This window comes from Malus domestica, chromosome 10 (assembly GCF_042453785.1).
Source record: "Malus domestica chromosome 10, GDT2T_hap1".
Classification (NCBI taxonomy): domain Eukaryota; kingdom Viridiplantae; phylum Streptophyta; class Magnoliopsida; order Rosales; family Rosaceae; genus Malus; species Malus domestica.
In genome coordinates, this window is record NC_091670.1 from 23,067,805 (window position 1) to 23,089,864 (window position 22,060).

General features: G+C 38.3%; 1 protein-coding gene across 2 annotated transcripts; it reads right to left on the reverse strand.

Moving 5' to 3' along the window:
• Nucleotides 1-17,067: 17,067 nt before the first annotated feature.
• LOC103444902 (mechanosensitive ion channel protein 6) lies at nucleotides 17,068-21,496 on the reverse strand. Of its 2 annotated transcripts, none has more exons than XM_070806787.1 (5): nucleotides 19,507-21,489; nucleotides 18,715-18,838; nucleotides 18,118-18,411; nucleotides 17,829-18,031; nucleotides 17,068-17,699 (listed from the first exon to the last, which is right to left on the reverse strand). In XM_070806787.1, exons 1-5 carry the CDS (start codon nucleotides 21,384-21,386, stop codon nucleotides 17,411-17,413), a joined length of 2,790 nt encoding a protein of 929 aa, XP_070662888.1. In that variant the 5' UTR covers nucleotides 21,387-21,489; the 3' UTR covers nucleotides 17,068-17,410. The 2 variants fall into 2 exon arrangements, 1 of the variants encoding a protein (XP_070662888.1); XR_011572188.1 differs by having other exon boundaries at nucleotides 17,152-17,699; nucleotides 17,829-17,997; nucleotides 19,507-21,496.
• Nucleotides 21,497-22,060: the final 564 nt, after the last annotated feature.

Sequence of the window (22,060 nt, forward strand, 5' to 3'; positions counted from 1 at the left end):
TACAAAATCAATCCAATCATCTACACAATCATCTTCAAAGGATTCAACATGTGAAGTAGAAGAAGACTGTCGATGAGGTGTGGGGACCTTCATGTGCTTCCCCCTAACCCTTGGGGAATATTCCTTGTAAAGGGCATCCAACACATCTCTTATCTCATTAGTTTTCAAATGAACATCAACTTCCAATAATTGTTTTTTAAGGAGATGAGTGACATGCCTTAACTTGAACCTTGGATCTAAAATAAGAGCAACCACTAGCAAATTGTTCAATTGAAGGTAAGAACCAAAATATTTGTCATATTTTGCTCTCATGTCGGTTGCCATTTACTTCAAAAGTACCTCCATTGGTGAACCAGTTTGCACATTGGGTGGGGAAACCAAATTCTTGATAGCCATCTCTATTTTGATGACATCATGGAGAGCAGTATGAGCCGTGGGGATCAAAAAATGACTCACCCGCAATGTTACCTCATAGAAAACCCATAAAAACCGAACAAACACCTCCGCCTTTTCCCAATATTCTCCGGTTGGTGGTCCAACCCTTCTTTGACCTTTAATAGCAATTATTCCATCTTCATCCTTTTCTTCTTCAAATTCTTTGAAGTACACACTAAAAAGAGTATCACTTCCCTCCCCCATCCTAGCAAAGGCCTTCTTAAACTTTATGGCTACTTCCAACATATGAAATGTGGAATTCCACCGTGTGGGGCAATCTAAGCAAATACTTGCTTTGCATGTTAACTTCTCCATAAACACTGCTTGCTTAAAATACTCTAACCTTTGTGGAGAACTCATCACAAATCTCACACAATTTCTTGTGACTAAGAGGCATTTGGTTAGCCTCTTCATCCATTGACCCACAATTAAATTGGTTATGTGAGCAATACACCTCACATGTAAATACTCCCCATGCAAAACGGCTTGTGAATTTTCTTACCTATTCATCGTTGACCTAAGTTGATCCCATGCAATTTTATTTGCGGAAGCATTTTCCACCGTGATGGTGAATACTTTATCTATGCCCCATTCCAACAAACAAGTTTCAATCAACTTAGCTATTGTGGCTCTCGAGTGGTTAGCAATAAGACAAAAATTAATGATTCTCTTATGCATATTTCATTCATCATCAATAAAGTGTGCGGTGAGGACCATATAATTGATGTTTTGAGTGCTTGTCCAAATGTCGGTGGTAAGAGAAATTTGATGTGCATGCAATTCCTTTTTCAAACTATTTTTAGATTGGGTATACATTCTAAGGAAAGTTCTAACAAGAATTCTCCTAGAGGGCACACGAAACAATGGACATGCAACACTACAAAATCTATTGAACCCTATCTTCTCAATGGTACTAAATGGTACCTCATCAAGAACAATCATCTCTACACATGCTTCCAAACAATCGGATTGGTTAAACTCCCTATTAACCAAAGTTTTACCTCATTTCTTCTCCTCATAAAGAAGTTTTTTATTTTTCCTCAACTTGGCTTGATAATATTTACATTGTCGATTAAGATGTTTTCTCATTCCGGATGTACCATTAGTGCTTGAATCGGCCTCATAGTCACCATCATTTGTATGTTCCGGGCAATAGACACATTTAGCCCTAAGTCTTACATGTGGAACCATTACTAGTTCATCATTTTCATCTTTTGCAACGTTCCCTTCTCGAATCTTAAGGCTTACTAGGGTCTTAACTTGATAAGGCCTAAAGTGCTCCCAAACCTTGCTACGTTTACCTTGTAGGAGTTGGGAGACACTTACCTCCTCTTGATCTCCTTCATTTTCGGTCTCACATTTGCTTCCCCCCGATTCATATTCCAAATCAATTGCATCATCTACAGAATCTACACGGTTCAAAGCCTGCATCCAATCAATACAAAATATTAATTACAATTACAATTACAAGTCAATCTAGCAAAACTCCTATTAATAATCATCAAAGATCAAAGCCCCAGCAGCAAATTACTCAACCAAAACCATAAAAACACAAACTAAATATGTGAATAATCACCAATTGAATATGTGAAAAGTGTAGTCATGAAAAATGCAACTAATAGAGATTAACTACATCAAAACTACAAAATCCAACGGACAAACAACAATTTTGGTCTAATCAGCAGTATCATAGTTGATGTGCTGCACACACAGAGACATAGCTGCATGAATGACTATCAACAATAACCCATGGTTCAGTTGTTTTTGGCTTTTGAGCACACAGAGACATAGCTGATGGGTTGCATAAAGTTTTGAGACAATGGAACTTGGAACAACTAATTATGCAAAGTAGATCACAATGACAGCAGAGAGAGTGTGATCATAGCACCTAGCAAAGAAGGGTGAATATTGAAAAAGTACCTGCACATCGACAAGCCACAAGTAGAACTCAACAAATTCACAACACAACAGGTTTAACATCTCTGTCACTACAGAATATCCAAACTACCATGCCAACTCCATACAACTCAACATGTATATGTATAAAGACAAGAGTTTACTCTAGAATCTCCATCTCCCAGTTACATACTAAAACTATAGAGCATATAGATAATCCAGATTCAATAAACTTTCTCGTATACAAGAGACGAATATGATTACAATCTTCAAGTTATTGCCTTTTTCCACCAATATGATTACAATCTTCAAAATGCCAAAAAGAATTCATCTAAAGCCTAAACATTCCTAATGTTGAACATGTAGCTGTATCACTCGTTCAAGTTTCAACCTTTATACACTTAATTAATGCAAATAGTACAAGGTTAGGTCTCATCCCATGTATTAAAATGATAGTCCTATGAGTGCTGCAATCTAATTAAAGCCTAGAATACAACATTGTCAAACACAAAGCCGCCTCGCACTTTTCCTAGTACAATGGAAAGTGACAACCGACAAAGCCGTTGAAAAATCCAAACATAATAAATACAGCAAAATAGTTTAATGTCTGCTAAAGCCCAGAACACCAATAACCTTAAAATTTCAGAGAAACCCCCAATTCCAATCCCAATTTGAATCTAAAAATTAAAACCCTAATTTTATAAAATGCAACTAATAGAGATTAACTACATCAAAACTACAAAATCCAACGACAAACTCAAAAGCCTCAGCATAATCATACAATTTCAGAGAAACCCCTAATTCCAATCCCAATTTGAATCTAACAATCGAAACCCTAATTTTATAAAATGCTAACAAATTCAAGAGATTGACTTACCATGAGAGAAGACGATGCCACGATGGTTGTGGTGGAGGTGAGACTGTGAGAGAGATTGTAGAGGAAGAGGAGTGGTGGACGCACAGAGAGACTGAGAGAGATACCACCAACAGGAGATACCCCATGTGAGAAAAGTGAGTTTTCTTACCGCAGGGAGGAGTTCTCGTGTGAACAAATCCTTGGGAAACCAATAAAAACAAGCCACGTGGAAAAACAATTTTAATTGAAAAATTGATCGGTACGGTTCGATACCGAACGTAGAATCAAAACCAAACTGACTACACAAAAAACCAAACCGATTTTGTACCCATACCGAATGAACTGAAAAAAAAAACGAACCGACCGGGTTCGGTTCGGTTCTCAATATTTTTTGCTCAGACCTAATCTGAATAGTCATGACAATAGGCAATAAAATATTAGTATTTTTTTATTTTATAAAATAACACAAAATAATTTTATTTGTAATTTCGGATAAGATTTTTAATTGTTCTCGTTGAGCCACGTGTCATTATCCGAAAAGACAATTTTTTATGATAGATTTCGATAAGTTTTTTGTCCAATGTCGTCATGCCATGTGTCGTTACCTTTTCAGAATTGTTAAGGATAGATTTCCGATATGATTTTTAACCAATCACGTCGTGCCACGTGTCACAATCTGTTTACAATCTTTGAGAATAGATTTCGATCAGATTTTTAACGAATGACGGCATGCCACATGGCATTATCTACAACCTAATCCTTTTTTTTTCTCCTTATAACCCATCATCCATCCAAAGAAATAACACACCAAAATCAAAATCTCTATCATTATTCATAGTTTCTGATTCCTTTTTACAATGTCTTCTTCAAGGATGTTGTGGGAAATCAATGAGCAAGAGAAAGAATTGTTTAAGCAAAGGGAAGAAATGTTCAATCTCCAGGTGGGCAAAAATGAGATGGAAGAGAATGAGGATGAGGAGCGTAGAAGGAGAGATGACGAAGCAAGAAGCCAAAGAGCCTCACATTCCCGTCAAGTCATCCAAGTTGTGGCTCAGATCTCCAGGCCCAGCTGTTCCGCAAACATTGATAGAAGCTGGCAACGATGCCTGGCAAATTGACTTGATAGAGGACCAGTGGGAATTGAAATAAGCTCAAGAAACTTAAGTTTATTTAATTTTATTTGGTGTGTTTTTTAAGTTCATTTAGTGAGTTTTTTTTATATTTGGTGTGTTTGTAATTTTATTTGGTATGTTTATATAATTTTATTTGGTGTTTTTATGTCCTTTGAATAAAGATTCTCTTAGTTTAAATAAATTACCAAATTAAATAAATATACTCTTAGTTTAAATAAAGTACTAAATTCAATAAATTGGAAACAACATAAAGTACTCTATTCAATAAATAAGAAATTACAACCCAAAGTGATTGGAAAATTATGGGCTCCGATTAAAAACAAATTCCCTAGTCCCTCGTGAAAGGAAAATCATCACCTAACCAATTTGTGGTGCTAGGATCATCTCCCCTTGTGGTGCTAGGACCATCTCCTCTTACTCTTGCATGCCTCCTTCGCACCACATCCGCTTTCTCCGAATTCAAAAAATATTTAGAATTCGAAGACATTGCCTCTACAGGCTCCTTCATAATGTCACGATCTTGTTAACCCTTCTTTCTTCTTTAAGCTCTTCCATTTCTTGCCTAAGTAGCTCTCCTTCTCTCTCATTAGCTTGAAATAATCTCTCAGCAGCTGTAGCTTTTGCCTCATCTCTAGCCTTATTAGCCTTAAATTTAGCCATTTCCCGCGCCAAAGTCAATTCACCTTGGCGAGCAAGTTCTTCCATATATTTTGCATAATCATTCTTGGAAGCACTCCATTTTCTCTTTGAAGCCTTCTTACGTTGAGGCCCAATTGGATAACTGGTCGACCCCGACCCTTGTTCAGGGGGCGTTTCCGGCACTTCTTCTCAACTTCTGGACCGACAAGCACAACTCTGAATTTAGGACAATCTTTGACAATATTCCAATATTCCCACGGGGTGAATGATTTGTTTTTGTTTTTTGTTTTGGCATTATACCAAGCTTGTGCTTGAAGTGTCTAATGTAAATTTGGGTATAGTACAAACAAATAAATAATATATTGTTACCTGATCGGCTAAATTTTTCCCACTTCGAAGATTGCTACTAGTTTGTGCCAAGGCATTTCTCCAAAGACTAAACGATTGGCTGAGTATTCTCCAATGACTGGACATCGATTCTTTCGTTCTTTTCCCATCAATTTTCTCAAGAAAAAGGGTATGAATAAGACTCCACATTTCTCGCAATTGCATCTCATTACTTGTAATCAGATCATGAGTAACTTCGACCCAACAAGAACACAACGTAACATCTTCAATAAGCGTCCAATTCGTACCTGCATTGTAACGCCCCGACCCCGAAATATATATTTCCGAGAAATAATTCCGATGATAGGCCCAAATTAAACTCTTGTTTACATTACTACCAATAATCACGATTATTTATTTAATTTTCATAATCCCTCACAAAAATATAACCAAAATTAAACTTACCAAAACTATGATTAAACTTTTATAATTTATCACCAATTTCTTCTCTTAAATCAAATTCCCAACTAAAGATTTAAATCTCGATTATTAAGGCTGCATCTAACTCTTGTTAGACTGCCTACGTACCCTTTAGCGGGATCAAGCCTTATGTAGTTCATAATTCCTTTTAAATCCATTCCTATAGCCATTTTCGAAAATATTCTAGAATCAGAAATATCCAACATTAGCTTGCACAATCGAATCACATCAAATGGTTACCAATTATGAATTAAAAAAATTCGCATAAAAAGGCAGCGTCGGCCCACTAGCAACGCACTGCCGTGCATGGCGGTCGGCCGCCTCGACTTGCCGGAAAATTCAACTATTTTAAAAAATTACCAAATTTTACAGAAATGTAGATCTCAATGAGTGGAGCAACTTTCATACTTATGACTAAGGCCAATTTGGCCTGAAAACGCCTCAATTCGCTACAAACCAGTCTGAACCCTAGAAAATGGTGTTCCTTGATTCGTCCTCAAATCGACTCCAACACTCCAACCAATGATTGGGCATTGTTCCTAAGCTCAAGAGAGGTATTTTGATGGTGAGGATTGATGAGAGGGTTGCAGAAAACGGCGAATCACCGCCGGGTTACCACCGCACCCACCATTGCTTTTTCCCACGAAACCGAGGCCAATACTTTTGATTTTTGGTTGAAATTGGAAGGGGGAGGATTGTGGAGTGTTTTTCTAGGTGGTGAGTGGCTTCAATTCGCCGAAAAATCACCGGAAATGGCGTCGAAGGCCATAGAACCCACCGGGTTGGGTTGTGGGTTAGAAAATGGGTTCGGTTCCCTCTTTTTCTTCTCCCTCCTTTCCCCTCATTTCCTCTCTTCCTCATTGGCCGGTCCCATTCCCCTTTCTCTCCTTTCTCTTCTCTCATTCTCATCCCAGCCATACACGTGGCATATCACATGGCTCCAGAAAATCTTGAGTCTTCTAAAGAAGGTTAAAATTATAAAAATTTCTTTGACTTTAAACGTTAATAACTTCTTCGTTATAACTCCGTTTCACGAACGGTTTGTTTCTACGCGTTCGTGAGATCGAGTTCTATTCAAATATATAAATTGTGACCTCGAAAGGTCTACGGATTTCAGGAAATAAATATCCAAACTTCAAACTTTGTAACTAGTTTAATTTAAAACTAAATTCAAATAAATTAATATAAATTCTTGAAAAATAATATAAAATCTCAATAATACAAATACCTAAATTATAATAATTTCCGGTAACAACATTTTAAAATTCCTCAATTAAATTTTCATAACCATAAATCGATTTATTTTCGATTTTCTCCACATATTCATATATTTAAATTTTCAAGGTATTACATGCATTATTAGTCATTTTGTTGAAAACCAATTAGATTGAAACTTTAAGAGAAGATTGGAATGTGGTTGAAAGTATTTGAGAAAATATGAAATTGTGGTGTAAGGTAGAAGATATTTATAGAAAAGTAAAATTTTTTTTTTTAATTTTTAAATTTTTTTTGGATTTTTTATTAATTTTTTATTAACTTAATTAATTTATGTTGTTGGATTAAAAAAAATTTGAAATCCAACCCTCCAGATTGTGCCACATGGCACAACGGTAACATATCTAAATTTTTTCTTTTTTTTTTCTTTTTAATTTTTAAAGGCGAATAACGTGGACCGTTGATCTCAAATCCAACGACTAATATTGCGGAAGGTTTGAAATTTTTTTTTACCAATGGAAATCCAACGATCCAAAAAAAGTATCTGTTGAAATCCAACAGACGAGAATGTGCCACGTGGCCCACCAAAAGTAACATTTCAGCCGTCTGCACCGCGGGCCCCGCCGACTAAAAAGTTATCGATGACGTGCCCCCACGCGCCTGTCGCAAATTTTTTTTAAACATGGCTAACATCATGACGTCAGCCATACATCATTTGGCCTCAGGCTCTCGGGCCACCGATTCGAGTTGGGCCTCGTACTCGAGCCCCCCTCAACCCAATCACCCACATGGGCTGAAGCAAGAAGCTGGGGCCATTGGGTAGGAAAAATCGTCGGTCCATCGGGCTGGAGCTCCCTGGTGGAGTTGCTCTTAATTCCTCACCCATTAATGTAGATATCATTTGTACCAAAAAAATGAACAAAAGTTTTTTGTCACTTTTTTGCCTTGCCCTTGCTTTTTTAAACGGGTAGAGATGCTCTTAGCAATGAAACTATTTGTATCATTTTCCTATCAAAAAGGGGAAAAACACTGACCATTTGCATTTAATAAAGTGAAATTTACGTGTTCACCTCAATTAAAGAGATAGCATATAAGAGCATTTTCACCCTCTTTTAGAGCAACTCCACCTGCTAGGAATTACCCTTGCAATTGGGTTTAATTGCCCCCACCCATTAAACACTGCTTCAGCAGTTGTAAAAAGTGATGGCAATTGGTGCAAAGGCAGGTAGCATGGCAGTTGCCCTGCCAATTGTTGTAAGGGTAGGCGTCATTTCTTTGCACCAAGAGACGGTTGTGCCAAATGATGAAATGAAATCGTTGGATTTCCAACGGTCCTTTAATCTGGTCCGTTGGTTTTCCAAAGGGAAAAAAATTGTCCTTTTGTGGTCAGCGAAATCCTGACCTTCCAACGATTATAATTTTAAAAATCAACGGCCAAGATCATTCAAACGGTAAAAAATTCAAAAAATTACTAAAAAAAATTCTAAGAAATACCAAAAAAAAATTCTATAAATGCCCAACCATATTCTTCATTCTTCACACCACAACTCAATTTTTTTTTTTTTTTACAACAATCCCCTATATTTGTTCTCTTACCTCCCAAATCCTTTTTTTTTTACCAAGAAAAATGAGTGACAAGTCAAATTGGTCGATAGAGGAAGACGTTGCTTTGCTTCAGGCTTGGGTGCTTGTTACTTATGATCCGATCACGGGAAATGAGATGAAAGTGCAACACATATGGCATAAGATTCATGCACAATTTGTCAAGATGATTCAATGCACATTTTGGAGTGAGCAATCTATGTCGAGTAGATATAGACATTTGCATAAAGATTTGAAAGCTTGGCAAGAAACCCTTGCAAAAGTGGAAGGAATTTATCAAAGTGGCATTAATCTAGCCGATATGGTAATATTATTTTATCGTTAATAAACATGTAATTAATATTTTATTTTGTTTACTTTTACCATGTAAATCTTCATGTTGTCCCACACATTTTTTTTTCAGCAACTACAAACTCAAATGTAGTTCAATCTTGATAAGAAGAAATCATTCACATGGCATGAATGTTGGAACATTGTGAAGCAAACTCAAAAGTACAAAGTTCTGCTTATCGGTCCATAAGTTCAATTGAACGAGACTCCATTGCACAAATCAACTATTGAAGAGTCACCATTAGAGACCCCATTGGAGACACCATGGCAGCCCCTATTGAATCAGTGACATAAATTGAAGAAACAACGATGTGTATTGGTAAGAAGGCTGCTAAGAAAAAAGCTGCAAGAAGGAGTTCTTTGAATAATGAGTATTAAAAAATCGTTGATGAATTGGCTCGCAACATGCATTGAATATGGAATGAGACATGTTAACATTTGAGAAGACAAGGCTAGAGATGAAGCAAAGGTGAAAGGAAGAGAGTTGAATAGGCAAGAAATGTAACAACCCATCCCTAATTTTACGATTTTATTAAATTTAAAAGAGTGAATTTTAGAAAATGCCCCTAGAGGCAAGATTGTTGACTTTCATTGACCGTCATTTCGTGACGTGTATGAGCTGTTATTTTGCCGTATTCTCGAAGTACTCGATGGTACGAACTTTTAGGCGTAAGCGGAATTGAAATCGGAGTTACGATAGAGGTTTTATGGAATTACGAATCCGAAAGATACTTTTGTTATAATTACTATTTTATATTTTATATATTTCTCGTAATGAATTTTTATTTATAATTGTTATATTATTATTATATTACTTTTTTTTTTGTCCGTGGGGCCCCCACTCACTCATCCTCTCCCTCTCTTCCACGTGGCGTTTTCTTCCCCACAATTTTGGGGACTCTGTCTCTCGGCTCTCATCTCTCTCTCTCTTAGACTTTCTCGTTCTCTCTCTACTCTTTCATCCTTCAACTTTGTCACTTTATCCCTCCCAACAACACCACCACCCTACCTCACCAACTCCTGCGAGCACCACCTTCACGGATTCTTTCCCTGACGATCGATGACTGACTCACAAACCCAAACTAGGCCGAGTTGTTTTCCTTCTCTCCCTCACTGCACAATATCATCATTGTGCCAAAACCTAATCCGACGAGTTCTCCCAGTCTCCGGCGAAGTTAAGGCCTGAAACTTTCCTAAAAATTTGTTGCTCGTGCACATGAGTACATTTGAGTTGTTTTTAGACATTTTGGTGTTGTTTAGACATAGAAATCTCTTGGGGAAAACTTCCCTAGTTTTACGGTGGAACTCCGGCACTTTGCAGGCTTTTTCTGCTCAACTCCGGCCACGCTTGGTCCCATTTAGGTATATTTTGAATCCTTATCTCCCTACCTTCATCTTGGCTTTTAAATCTTTGAAAATGGTTATCTTTTGAACCCAAAATAGAGCTGGGGAAATTTCCCAGCCGAAATTCCGAGATCCAACCTTCTTCTTCATTAGGTCTAGCGGGTGTAACCCGCGAGCCCAAACAAGTTGACCCGACCCAAGAAAAAAAAAGATCCAACCCAGATCCGGATCCAAACTTGGGATCCAGCTTGGCCCATTTCTGAAATATTCCAAAGTTTTAATGTAGTTGATCGCCAGGACGGCTCGGTTAACTTTTTAGGGTCGACCGTTGACTTTTTACAAAAATTGCTAGTAACCTTTCTTTGTGTATTTTGACGCCCTGATTCCAAATCCGCACTCCGTTTTCTCAAATTTAATCGTTTTAGTTGAATTTTACTAACAGGTCCCAATATTATGCTTATGTGCGGTTACTATCGGAGACTACGACTTTCTTAGTTCGAACAGCTGCGACCTCGCAAGTATCTGTGAGTGGGTCTTTTCTTTTATATAGTACATATATTTGTTTATTTTTCACATATATAGTTAATAATGATTTTTTACGTGATTGCCATAATTAAATTAACGTTTATAAGAAAGGTCGTAATGTTGAGAGTTATGAAATTATTCTGAATCCTACGGGATGCACATGTATGTGTACTATTATGGGATACCTTAAGTGTTATGTTGACTAGAATTAGCGATTTACCGTTGATGATCATATTTACGTTATCTGCTCATCGTGTGTTGCACTGGTGTTAGTATTCGCCCAGGCTAGAGCCAGTCTTTCACGTGTATGTTCACATTGCACCGTACACTCACTTTGGGATCTATTGTAGGTGCCAGTCTTGTCCTAGATTGCTATAGGGAATTAGGACTCGTAGGTGATGCGCATAGTGCTAGTCTTCACGTGATTGTAGTACTAAAGCGTAAATCATTATTACACCGAGTCATGTTCATGTTAGAATATCTCTTAATGAACTCGTGTGTCAGCATATGGCGATGAGCACTTGATATGATATGTTTGTTTATGCAAAATTATGTGATTACCGGACGTTATGTGTTTATTTACGAAATGTCGTGACATATTGCATTATTGAGATATTGCTAGCTACGGTAAGTATTTTCATACTATACGTAGTATGTTATATGTGGAAACTATACTTGTTTTACGACGAGGGGTTATTATGTTTTCAAAAAGCTTTTTACAAAGCTTTATTTTTAGGTCCACTCACTCTTGTTTTTCGCCCCTCCAAGTTTTAGTGGCAATGTTCTTGTCAACAAGGATTTCTGGCAAATGCTGTAATCGGAGACTACTTTCGATGGTATAGTTCTTATTCTAATTTTATTGTACTTTACTTATACTCTGATATCAGTGTGAAATGAGTTCATTCCCGCTCACAAACACACTCTTATATTTAGGCACTTTTAAGTTTAAATTTATTCAAATTTTCCACATCACTACACTTTTTGGCTTCGTCACATTCCTGGTGTCAGCTAGCACAACTCGTTTCGGAGTCCAGGTGGACATCCCGGATTGGGGTGTGTCAAGAAAGGCAAGAGGACAAGGATCCAAAGATCATGTCCTGATGCCTTGACGGTGAATCTCCGAATTCAAAACGTTTTTGGAGAAGTGAAAAAAAATCGTGTCATGAGAAGAAGGTTTTTCTTGGAAGATGAGGAAGTTCCATACACTCCAAGGGAAGACGGACCAAGCCACACTGATTTTATCCCCTAGTTTAAAATTAATTATGTTTTTTGTAATGTGATGACTTTCCATTGCATTTGAAATTATTTATTGGAAATAGACTTTATTTATGTTTGTTATAATGCCCATATTCATTAAAAAATTAAAGGCTAAATTTTTCTCGTGATACCTGTGAGACACTACTTTTAAATCAATCCCTATGGTGAAAAAAGTGTTAATCTTAAACCTGTGGTGAAGTTCGTTATCAATCATAGTCCAAATCGAAATTACTGCCAAATCCCATCCACATGCAGGGGTAAAAAGGTCATTCCATTCTTTTTTATAATCAACAAAAATAGAACGAAAACAAAAAGAAATCCCTCCCCAATCTCTACCCTTATCAGCCACAATGATCGCCAACCACCACCTTCCCCCTATCTCTTTCACATAACCCCAACCATCCAACTCACCACTGTTCTTAAAATGAAACTAAATTCAATGTCCGCATAATAACTGATATTCTAACCTAAATGCGGTGAGGTACTTTGTGATTTTTTAAATCTTGATTTTGGACTCTTGGCGTTCTTGAAATGGGAAAGTCTGATAATATTAGGGTTGGTTCGGTTTGGGATCTCGTACCAAAAATGGGATCCCAAATCCCAAACCGACATTTTTCGGGATGAGATTCTGAAAAACGAAACCAAACCGATATTTCGGTAATCTTGAATTTTGGGATTCCCGAAATTTTTTCGGGATTTTGGTACGATTCGGGATTCGTCAACCTTCCTGAAATTCATCGACATGGCCACTGTCTCCCGGAGGCTCAAGGCTCAGAACTAGATCGAGATCAGGAACCACCGTCGACCTCAACGAGCTCACGGAGGTGCGATATTCAATGATGGCGGCTTCTAGGTTCTGACAGCGACCATTCCTCACAGATCCAAGGAGAAATGGAGGCTAAGGTCTATGATGGTACGAGAGAGAACTCGAAAGCTCGAGTCTAAATTGCAATGGAGGTGGCTATGGCTGAGTGAGTGGTTTATGGGGGATTGAGTTGCAGTGAAGGTGGCTATGGCTATGTGAATGATTTATGGGGGATTCATTTACAGAGGAAGGCGTGGCTAAGGTTTGGAAGAGGGATGAAGCAAAAATGGGGGAGGCTAGGTTTTCGTGTTGACAAAAATTGAAGAGAGAGAAATAAGTCTCTCGAAGCAATTAGAGAGAGAATGGAGGAGCCAAATGGCGCTGATAGGGTTGGATAGAAATAAGGGAATGCACGGCATCTTTTAGCTTTTATACAACCAATAAATCCAAAAAAAAAAAAACTCAAAAGCATACAAAGGAATCCCTTCAGTTCAATTCGGGATTACCGAACAAGTGAATGGGCAGACCGAATCCCATACCAAATAGCTCGGGATCAGTTCAGGATAAGTACCAAAAATTTCAGGATTTTCGGTTTGGGATATTTTCGATTCAAGATTGAGATTTTTTCGATATGGTTAGGGATTTTTGGGATTTTTTTCCAACCCTAGATAATCTGAACCTTGTAATTTTATTGTTTATTTATTTTTTATTGTAGTTCTAAAAGTTTTAAAAATAAAATAAATTTATGTTCATATGGCGCTTTATGATTGGTTGATGCAATCAATAAAAACAAAAATAACACTTTTGCCCCTACAAATGACAGAAAAATGTGGAAAAATCTAATTTAGACTATGATTGATAATGAATTTTACCACATGATTACAATTAATAGCTCTTTCATCACGGGGGTTAATTTAAAAGTAGGGTATTACCATAGGGATCACGAAAAAAATTTGGCCACAATTAAAATATATTTGTGAATAATAATCGCGCTTGCTATTGCCCTTCCTTCTTCCAAATTAGTGGTCTTGCCAAAGTCAATTGTTATTGCCCTTTCTATTCACTCTAAATAGTAATTGACGTGCAAGTCCACCCGTTTGGGAGAGGGAAGGCAAGGGAAAAGGCAATTACTATCCAAGTATATATTTTTTATTTTTATGTTTTCTTGGCCTTATTCTCCACATGTCTATATTTCTCAAATAAAGTTTAATTCCAATAAATCATTTCAAATACAACGAAAAATCATAGCACTACAACAAACATAATTATTTTAACCTAGGAGAGATTGTAGCAGAAATAAATATCGAGTGTGGTGTGGAGAATGAAGAATATGGTTGGTTATTTACAGAAAAAAATTTGGGGATTTTTTTTGAATTTTTACCGTTAGAATAATCATAATCGGTGATTTTCAAAACTATCTCCGAATTCAAAACGTTTTTGGAGAAGTGAAAAAAAATCGCGTCATGAGAAGAAGGTTTTTCTTGGAAGATGAGGAAGTTCCATACACTCCAAGGGAAGACGGACCAAGCCACACTGATTTTATCCCCTAGTTTAAAATTAATTATGTTTGTTGTAATGCGATGACTTTCCATTGTATTTGAAATTATTTATTGGAAATAGACTTTATTTATGTTTGTTATAATGCCCACATTCATTAAAAAATTAAAGGCTAAATTTTTCTCGTGATCCCTGTGAGACACTACTTTTAAATAACCCATATGGTGAAAAAAGTGTTAATCTTAATCCTGTGGTGAAGTTCGTTATCAATCATAGTCCAAATCGAAATTACTGTCAAATCACATCCACATGCAGGGGTAAAAAGGTCATTCCATTATTTTTTATAATCAACAAAAATAGAACGAAAACAAAAAGAAATCCCTCCCCAATCTCTACCCTTATCAGCCACAACAATTGCCAACCACCACCTTCCCCCTATCTCTTTCACATAACCCCGGCCATCCAACTCACCACTGTTCTTAAAATGAAACTAAATTCAATGTCCGCATAATAACTGATATTCTAACATAAATGCAGTGAGGTACTTTGTGATTTTTTAAATCTTGATTTTGGACTCTTGGAGTTCTTGAAATGGGAAAGTCTGATAATATTAGGGTTGGTTCGGTTTGGGATCTCATACCGAAAATGGGATCCCAAATCCCAAACCAACATTTTTCGGGATGAGATTCTGAAAAACGAAACAAAACCGATATTTTGGTAATCTTGAATTTTGGGATTCCCAAATTTTTTTCGGGATTTTGGTACGATTCGAGATTCGTCAACCTTCCTGAAATTCATCGACATGACCACTGTCTCCCGGAGGCTTAAGGCTCAGAACTAGATCGAGATCAGGAACCACCGTCGACCTCAACGAGCTCACGGAGGTGCGATATTCAATGATGGCGGCTTCTAGGTTCTGTTAGTGACCATTCCTCACAGATCCAAGGAGAAATGGAGGTTAAGGTCTATGATGGTACGAGATAGAACTCGAAAGCTCGAGTCTAAATTGCAGTGGAGGTGGCTATGGCTGAGTGAGTGGTTTATGGGGGATTGAGTTGCAGTGAAGGTGGCTATGGCTATGTGAATGATTTATGGGGGATTCATTTACAGAGGAAGGCGTGGCTAAGGTTTGGAAGAGGGATGAAGCAAAAATGGGGGAGGCTAGGTTTTTGTGTTGACAAAAATTGAAGAGAGAGAAATAAGTCTCTCGAAGCAATTAGAGAGAGAATGGAGGAGCCAAACGGCGCTGATAGGGTTGGATAGAAATAAGGGAATGCATAGCATCTTTTAGCTTTTATACAACCAATAAATCCCAAAAAAAAAACAACTCAAAAGCATACAAAGGAATCCCTTCAGTTCAGTTCGGGATTACCGAACCAGTGAATGGGCAGACCGAATCCCATACCAAATAGCTTGAGATCAGTTTGCGATAAGTATCAAAAATTTCAGGATTTTCGGTTTGGGATATTCTCGATTCAGGATTGAGATTTTTTCGGTATGGTTAGCGATTTTTGGGATTTTTTTTCCAACCCTAGATAATCTGAACCTTGTAATTTTATTGTTTATTTATTTTTATTGTAGTTCTAAAAGTTTAAAAAAAAAATTATGTTCATATGGCGCTTTATGATTGGTTGATGCAATCAATTAAAACAAAAATAACACTTTTGCCCCTACAAATGACAGAAAAATGAGGAAAAATCTAATTTAGACTATGATTGATAATGAATTTCACCACATGATTACAATTAATAGCTCTTTCATCACGGGGGTTAATTTAAAAGTAGGGTATCACCATAGGGATCACGAAAAAAATTTGGCCACAATTAAAATATATTTGTGAATAATAATCGCGCTTGCTATTGCCCTTCCTTCTTCCAAATGAGTGGTTTTGCCAAAGTCAATTGTTATTGCCCTTTCTATTCACTCCAAATAGTAATTGACGTGCAAGTCCACCCTTTTGGGAGAGGGAAGGCAAGGGAAAAGGCAATTACTATCCAAGTATATATTTTTTATTTTTATGTTTTATTGGCCTTATTCTCCACATGTCTATATTTCTCAAATAAAGTTTAATTCCAATAAATTATTTCAAATACAACGAAAAATCATAGCACTACAACAAACATAATTATTTTAACCTAGGAGAGATTGTAGCAGAAATAAATATCGAGTGTGGTGTGGAGAATGAAGAATATGGTTGGTTATTTACAGAAAAAAATTTGGAGATTTTTTTGAATTTTTACCATTAGAATAATCATAATCGTTGATTTTCAAAACTAATACCATTGGATGCCTAAGGTCTCGCCATGTAGATGCTACAAAAAAGCTGATTTTTTTTTTTTTTTTTTTTTTTTTACCGTTGAAAATCCACAAGTCCAAATGGACTGTTGGAAATCCAATTAGAGAGATGACACAAAAGATAATCACTTGGGTAGCGCAATTATAATAATTCATAATTTAACTTTAGACATTAGATTGCCAAAGTAGTTTAAAGACATGTAAAATTTAAATATAGTGTATTTGAGTTCAAATTCTCTCTTAAGTTAGTGTAGTTTAGAACGTCATTTTGTCAAGAAAGAAGCTATTATTACACTCCTCCAAACTCGTTATGCACCTCATGTGCAATTTCTCTCATGTTTTTTGCAAAGGGAAAATTGCCTGGCGACCTTTCTGGGGTTCCATAACAATTTCTTTTGTCTAGTGCACATATATCCATAGACATGCAGCAATAAGGAAGGGTGGTATTTTTCAATTTTATAAATAGATATTTAGTTGCACATATATGCAGACATATATAGAGATGAAGATATTGATAGAGATTGAGAGAGTAATACTATTAACTTATTAAGAAAAATCTACAAAATCAAAGAGAAAAACTGAATGCAACCAACTTAGAGATCAACCCATCAAACCATATCAGATGGATATCATCCTCTCCGTTTCTCTACACGATCCTACTCCATCCGGACGACGTTGGCTTCTTATGCTTCTCAACAAATTGCCAAGGGATGTAGAAATGTCTACGTGCTTCTTGGCGAGATCGGATAAGTTTTCAGCGACTACTTTGCTTCTTCAATCGGCTTTAGTTGCCGCGTAATTAGAGGGAGCCTGGCCAGTCATGCCAGGCATGCCGCGGACATTTATGTCAATAGGCAGAAGGCGGTACTGGATGTCAAGCTCCTGGAATATACGTACCATCTCTTCGACCAAATAGCCTCTCCTTACCCACCTTTCTCCTATGTCCTGGAAGTTCATTCTATGTTGAGGCCAAATTGCAAACCTTACCCTGTTTAGTTGTTCTACATCCTTCATTATTATCATTGGTGCTGGATACCAGTGCTCCTTCTTGTTCTCGATGTAACTGTAATCGCACACCATAGGAAATAATTTACTAACCAGACATTAAAGTTAAGAGTTGAGGTTTTCCATGTTTTTGCAGAACTATTACAATATTCTAAGGTGCGGAGTGACAAATGATAATTCTGCATACCTGATTATTCTTTGCCTCATTAAAACAATCCTATCTGGTGGAGTTGATATGTGAATGCAGAACTCAATAGCATCACCCGTGTCAGGACTACGATAGAAGTTAAATATGGGCAGAGTCGCGAGGATGCTGTTTGGGTACACGATTTTCGTGTTGTCATACCTTAGGAAAACTGTAGACAAGATGTTCATTTCTTCAACTACCATCTGAGAGTGATCGATAAACGAATTAGGGACCAGATATTAAAATGAAAAGAAATTAGCATGCGACACAGGTAAAGATGGAAATTTACCTGAACTCCGTCTATTTCGCAACGATCTCCCACGTCAAAGGGGTGCCTCACGAATAAAAATATGACTGCTTCAAATACTGTCTTGCAGGTGTTGCCAAAGACAAATGCCAAAACCACAAGCTGAGAACTCACAAACAAGAGAAACTTGGTGGTGGCAATTCCCAGCACAATTAGCCATATTACTACTATAACAATGGCAACTATTATGTTCACCATGCGATGAAGTGTATTCACAGCTGTTTTGGTGTCATTCAGCGTCAAAGCAAGTGCTCTCCGTTCTCTGAAGGCATTGACCTGGAACCAATTCAGCACTGTACTTATCAAGCTAATCAAAACCACGTTCAGGCATTGTTTTGATCACATAGGGGTTTTAAACACTCTAACATGAAACTCTCCTGCGGAGTTGCATTCACATTCATGCATGAATTTGTTTAACGTCTATTGCTATCTGCTGCATTGTTTATCAAAGATTAACTCCCTTTTTCTGTCTTTTACTATTTTGGAAATTTAACTCGGTAAGCTGGGCAACGAAAGAAACTAAAACCAAAATTTAACAGGGTTTGTTTCAGAGTCCAAAACTTTAAACATGAAACTTACCACCCAATTTTTCAAGGCAGATTTGCTGATTCTTTTGTGCTCAGATGCCCCTTCAAAGAGACTCATGGTCTTCACAGCCTCGTCTTCTTCCATGAAACACATCAAATCCTCCTGGTAGATGTACCTACAAGAAAATTGGGTAAGTTGGATTAGATCAAAAGATAGAATGTAAGGGAGACAAAAATCAAGAAAAAAAATGTACAAATTAAAATGAACATTACCTATTTTATATTTCTAAGGGTTTCATGGTCTTCAAAACAGAGATTGCAGAAAACATATGGCATAAAGTATTTTTTAGACTCTAGGTTGTGCTGTTATTTTTCATTTTTTCTCTTACTTCCTCGTCGACTTAGAAGTTTCTCCTCCTCGACTTAGAAGCATCTCCTCATTTCCCATTTTAATTTCCCAAATGAATTATCATCCATTGATATGTGTGGCACAAAACTGCCACCTAAATACAGATGGCATCTTGCACAAATCATGAGATATGAAGCAGTCAACTAACAGTAACATAACATAAATATATATCTTCCATACAACAGTTGGTGTTGAATATCTAAAACTAGAATTTTGGGAACTGCAGAAAGAATGAACACTGAACATAATGAACCAAAAACAGCTAACAGAATATACTACGCCTCCCAAATGTGAAGAAAACAATAATTGATAGAAAATCAAGTTCACAGGAACCGAAGTTTAGAAACACCAGAACACAGTAAAACCAAGTAACAGTCCAGATCAAATCGTAAATCCGTGTGGTTATGGTGAAGATGGGAAAGAATCGAAACTTACTTGGAACCACGCCTAGCTACATTTTGAAATATCTTTTTAGCAGCAGCCTTTGCTTCAACTTCACTCCTGATCTGGGTATCGGCCTCATCCTCACCAGTGGCATCCAGAATCTGCTCATCAAGTGTCGTAAGATGCCCCTTTCTAACTATATTCATCAGCCTCTTCATATTCCAAGCAGACACATTCTTGGGATTGAGCTTATGCAAGTGATCAATCGTGATCCCGGTCTCTTCTGTCCTCTTGGAAAGGGGCCTAGAATACTTGGTGCTCTTCCCAATAAGCCCACTACTCGCAATCACCCTCTCACTCCTCATCGAATCCCTCCCAATCCTCGGGGACGGGAATGCATTTGCCTTGAGGGCAGGAGGCATAGTAGCCCCGGCACTCTGCAGCTTCCTGACCTCATCCGCCAACTTCTCCTCCTCCTCCTCCGCATTCTGTATCTCAATCAAAGGCCGCCCGGACAGCGTCTCAATCACATACTGATTAAAAAGTGCGTCCTGAATCCGATCAAAATACGAGTTCACATGGAACGACGAAGCCAACACCTTCACAATCAACGTCTTCACCAGCCACAACAACACTCCAATCAAGAGACAAAGCAGGATTTTCGTCACATAGGCAGGCACCTCGCTCTTGGTCTCCCTCTCCACCTTCTTATCAAACATGAAATGCCATGCGATTAGAACCAGGCCGAGCCAGAGGCAGTTCTGCACCGCCTTTCGGACTCCATATACGAAATACAAAATCCTCTTCCGCAGATAGAAATTCCTCTCCACAAAAAACACTATGATCCTAATCCCCCAACCCGAAACCAATCTCCCGCAAATCAGAACCAAAATCAAGACCTCCCACTTCCACAATATCAATTTCCACAAGCTCTTCTGCCTCAGAACTGGAATCGTCAGCGTGCAAACCAGAGCCCCAACGATCAAAATCAAGCTTACCCATTGAAGCAGCGTCCATGCATTGAACTTCGCCCTCTTGTACTTGTGCGGCACGTCCTCCTCCAGAAACGGGTCGTCGTCCTCGTCGTCGCCGCCGCGGCTCAGCAACCCGGACCTCATCAGGCCGGATCTCGGGATCTGGCCTGACCGCGGGATTCTGCCCGATTTGAAGTCCGGCTCCTCGGGCGGGTCGATTAGTCTGGACTTGGTCCTTATTCTCAGCAAATCGGACTTGTTCGCGAACGAAGGCTCTCGGCGGAATGAGGCGTTGGAAGTACAGCGCACGACGTCGTCCTGTCCATTGCTCAACCTCCCGCTGCGGCGCCGCTCCTCGTTTGGGGACTCCCTGTATCGCCTCCGAACCGACTCGGTTTGCGGTGTATCGATGAGGTCCGACGCCGGCGATTGGAACGAAACTTTTCGCGAGTCCATCGGACTCGGCAACTCGGCAAGCGGAGGCAACTCGCGCTCGTTCTGCCGCAGCTCCTCCATATCCAAATCCATGTCAAGCGTCATGTCGCCGGAGGCTCTCTGCTTGTGCAGGAACTGCCCAATCAGCTTCGACGGCGGATCCTCCCCCGGCACCGTGGCCGTCTTCCCGCGCTGCACGAAATCGAAACTCTCGGCATTGCCGTCGTCGTTGCTGTCCCCGTTCCAGAAATCGATGCTGGACTCCCGCCAAATCTTCCCGCCATTTTTGGCGGGGTCCATGGTTGCGCTGGTGGAGGAATCAGCACCGTCGTCGATCTTGACAATGACTTCCCGCCGGTCGGACAAGTCGAGGTCAGTCATCGGCTGGCTGTGTTGGCGGTGGTCGTGATCTAAAAGAATAGGGAGCTCCTCGTGGTTGGGGTCGTCTGCTCCGGCGGAGATCTTCCTCGTGTGCTTGGCAGAGCCATGGGATTTAAACGATTTCTTGATGGAGAAATCCATTACACTACGACACTACTGGTAATTATAATAAACAATCTTCTGCTAATTAAAAATTCTTTTTTCTGTTAAATTTAAGGGGAAAAAAAACAGTAAAAAACTATAATGTGAGAGAAGAGTTGAAAAAAATTACAGAGAGGTTTGAAATTTTGTATTTAAGAATTAGGGTTCGTAGTTCGTTGGAATTAGGTTAACGCGTGTACTGGTATAACAAGACGAAGCTTCCGTTTTAAGAGTTAATTAAGAGCATGGGAAGAGAGAGAGAGAGAGAGAGAGAGAGAGAGAGAGAGAGAGAGAGAGAGACTGTGAAGCTGCAACAGAGAAACGTGTTGCCCGCTCTGCATGGGAATTAGTCCAGCTATATAGCAAATGACACTAAGTTTGGTGTTTAATTACTATTGTGCCATAGTGGTTTTCTTAGGGTGAAAAACCAAAAAAGAAAAAATAAACACTTTAATGTGTGCACATAAAAATTTTCCTTTACTAAAATAATTGAATTACCATAGGCTAGTGGTAATGTTTTATTCATATCATAAAACATGTAAACAAATTAACCATATCGGGCAATATTAAAACTCATGCGATGAATATTTCTTGAAAAAAAAAAAAAAAAAAAAAACTCACAAGAAGAGAGTGTTAATACAAGAAAGCTATGAATTGATCAATCAATTAGGCAC

Excerpts from the sequence above, each read along its gene's own strand:
- LOC103444902 (XM_070806787.1), bottom strand. The coding sequence starts at position 21,386 with ATGGATTTCTCCATCAAGAAATCGTTTAAATCCCATGGCTCTGCCAAG. Across the intron at positions 18,839-19,506 it reads GTAGCTAGGCGTGGTTCCAA|GTACATCTACCAGGAGGATT; the intron begins GTAAGTTTCGAT and ends ATTTTCTTGTAG. Across the intron at positions 17,700-17,828 it reads ATGAGGCAAAGAATAATCAG|TTACATCGAGAACAAGAAGG; the intron begins GTATGCAGAATT and ends GTGCGATTACAG.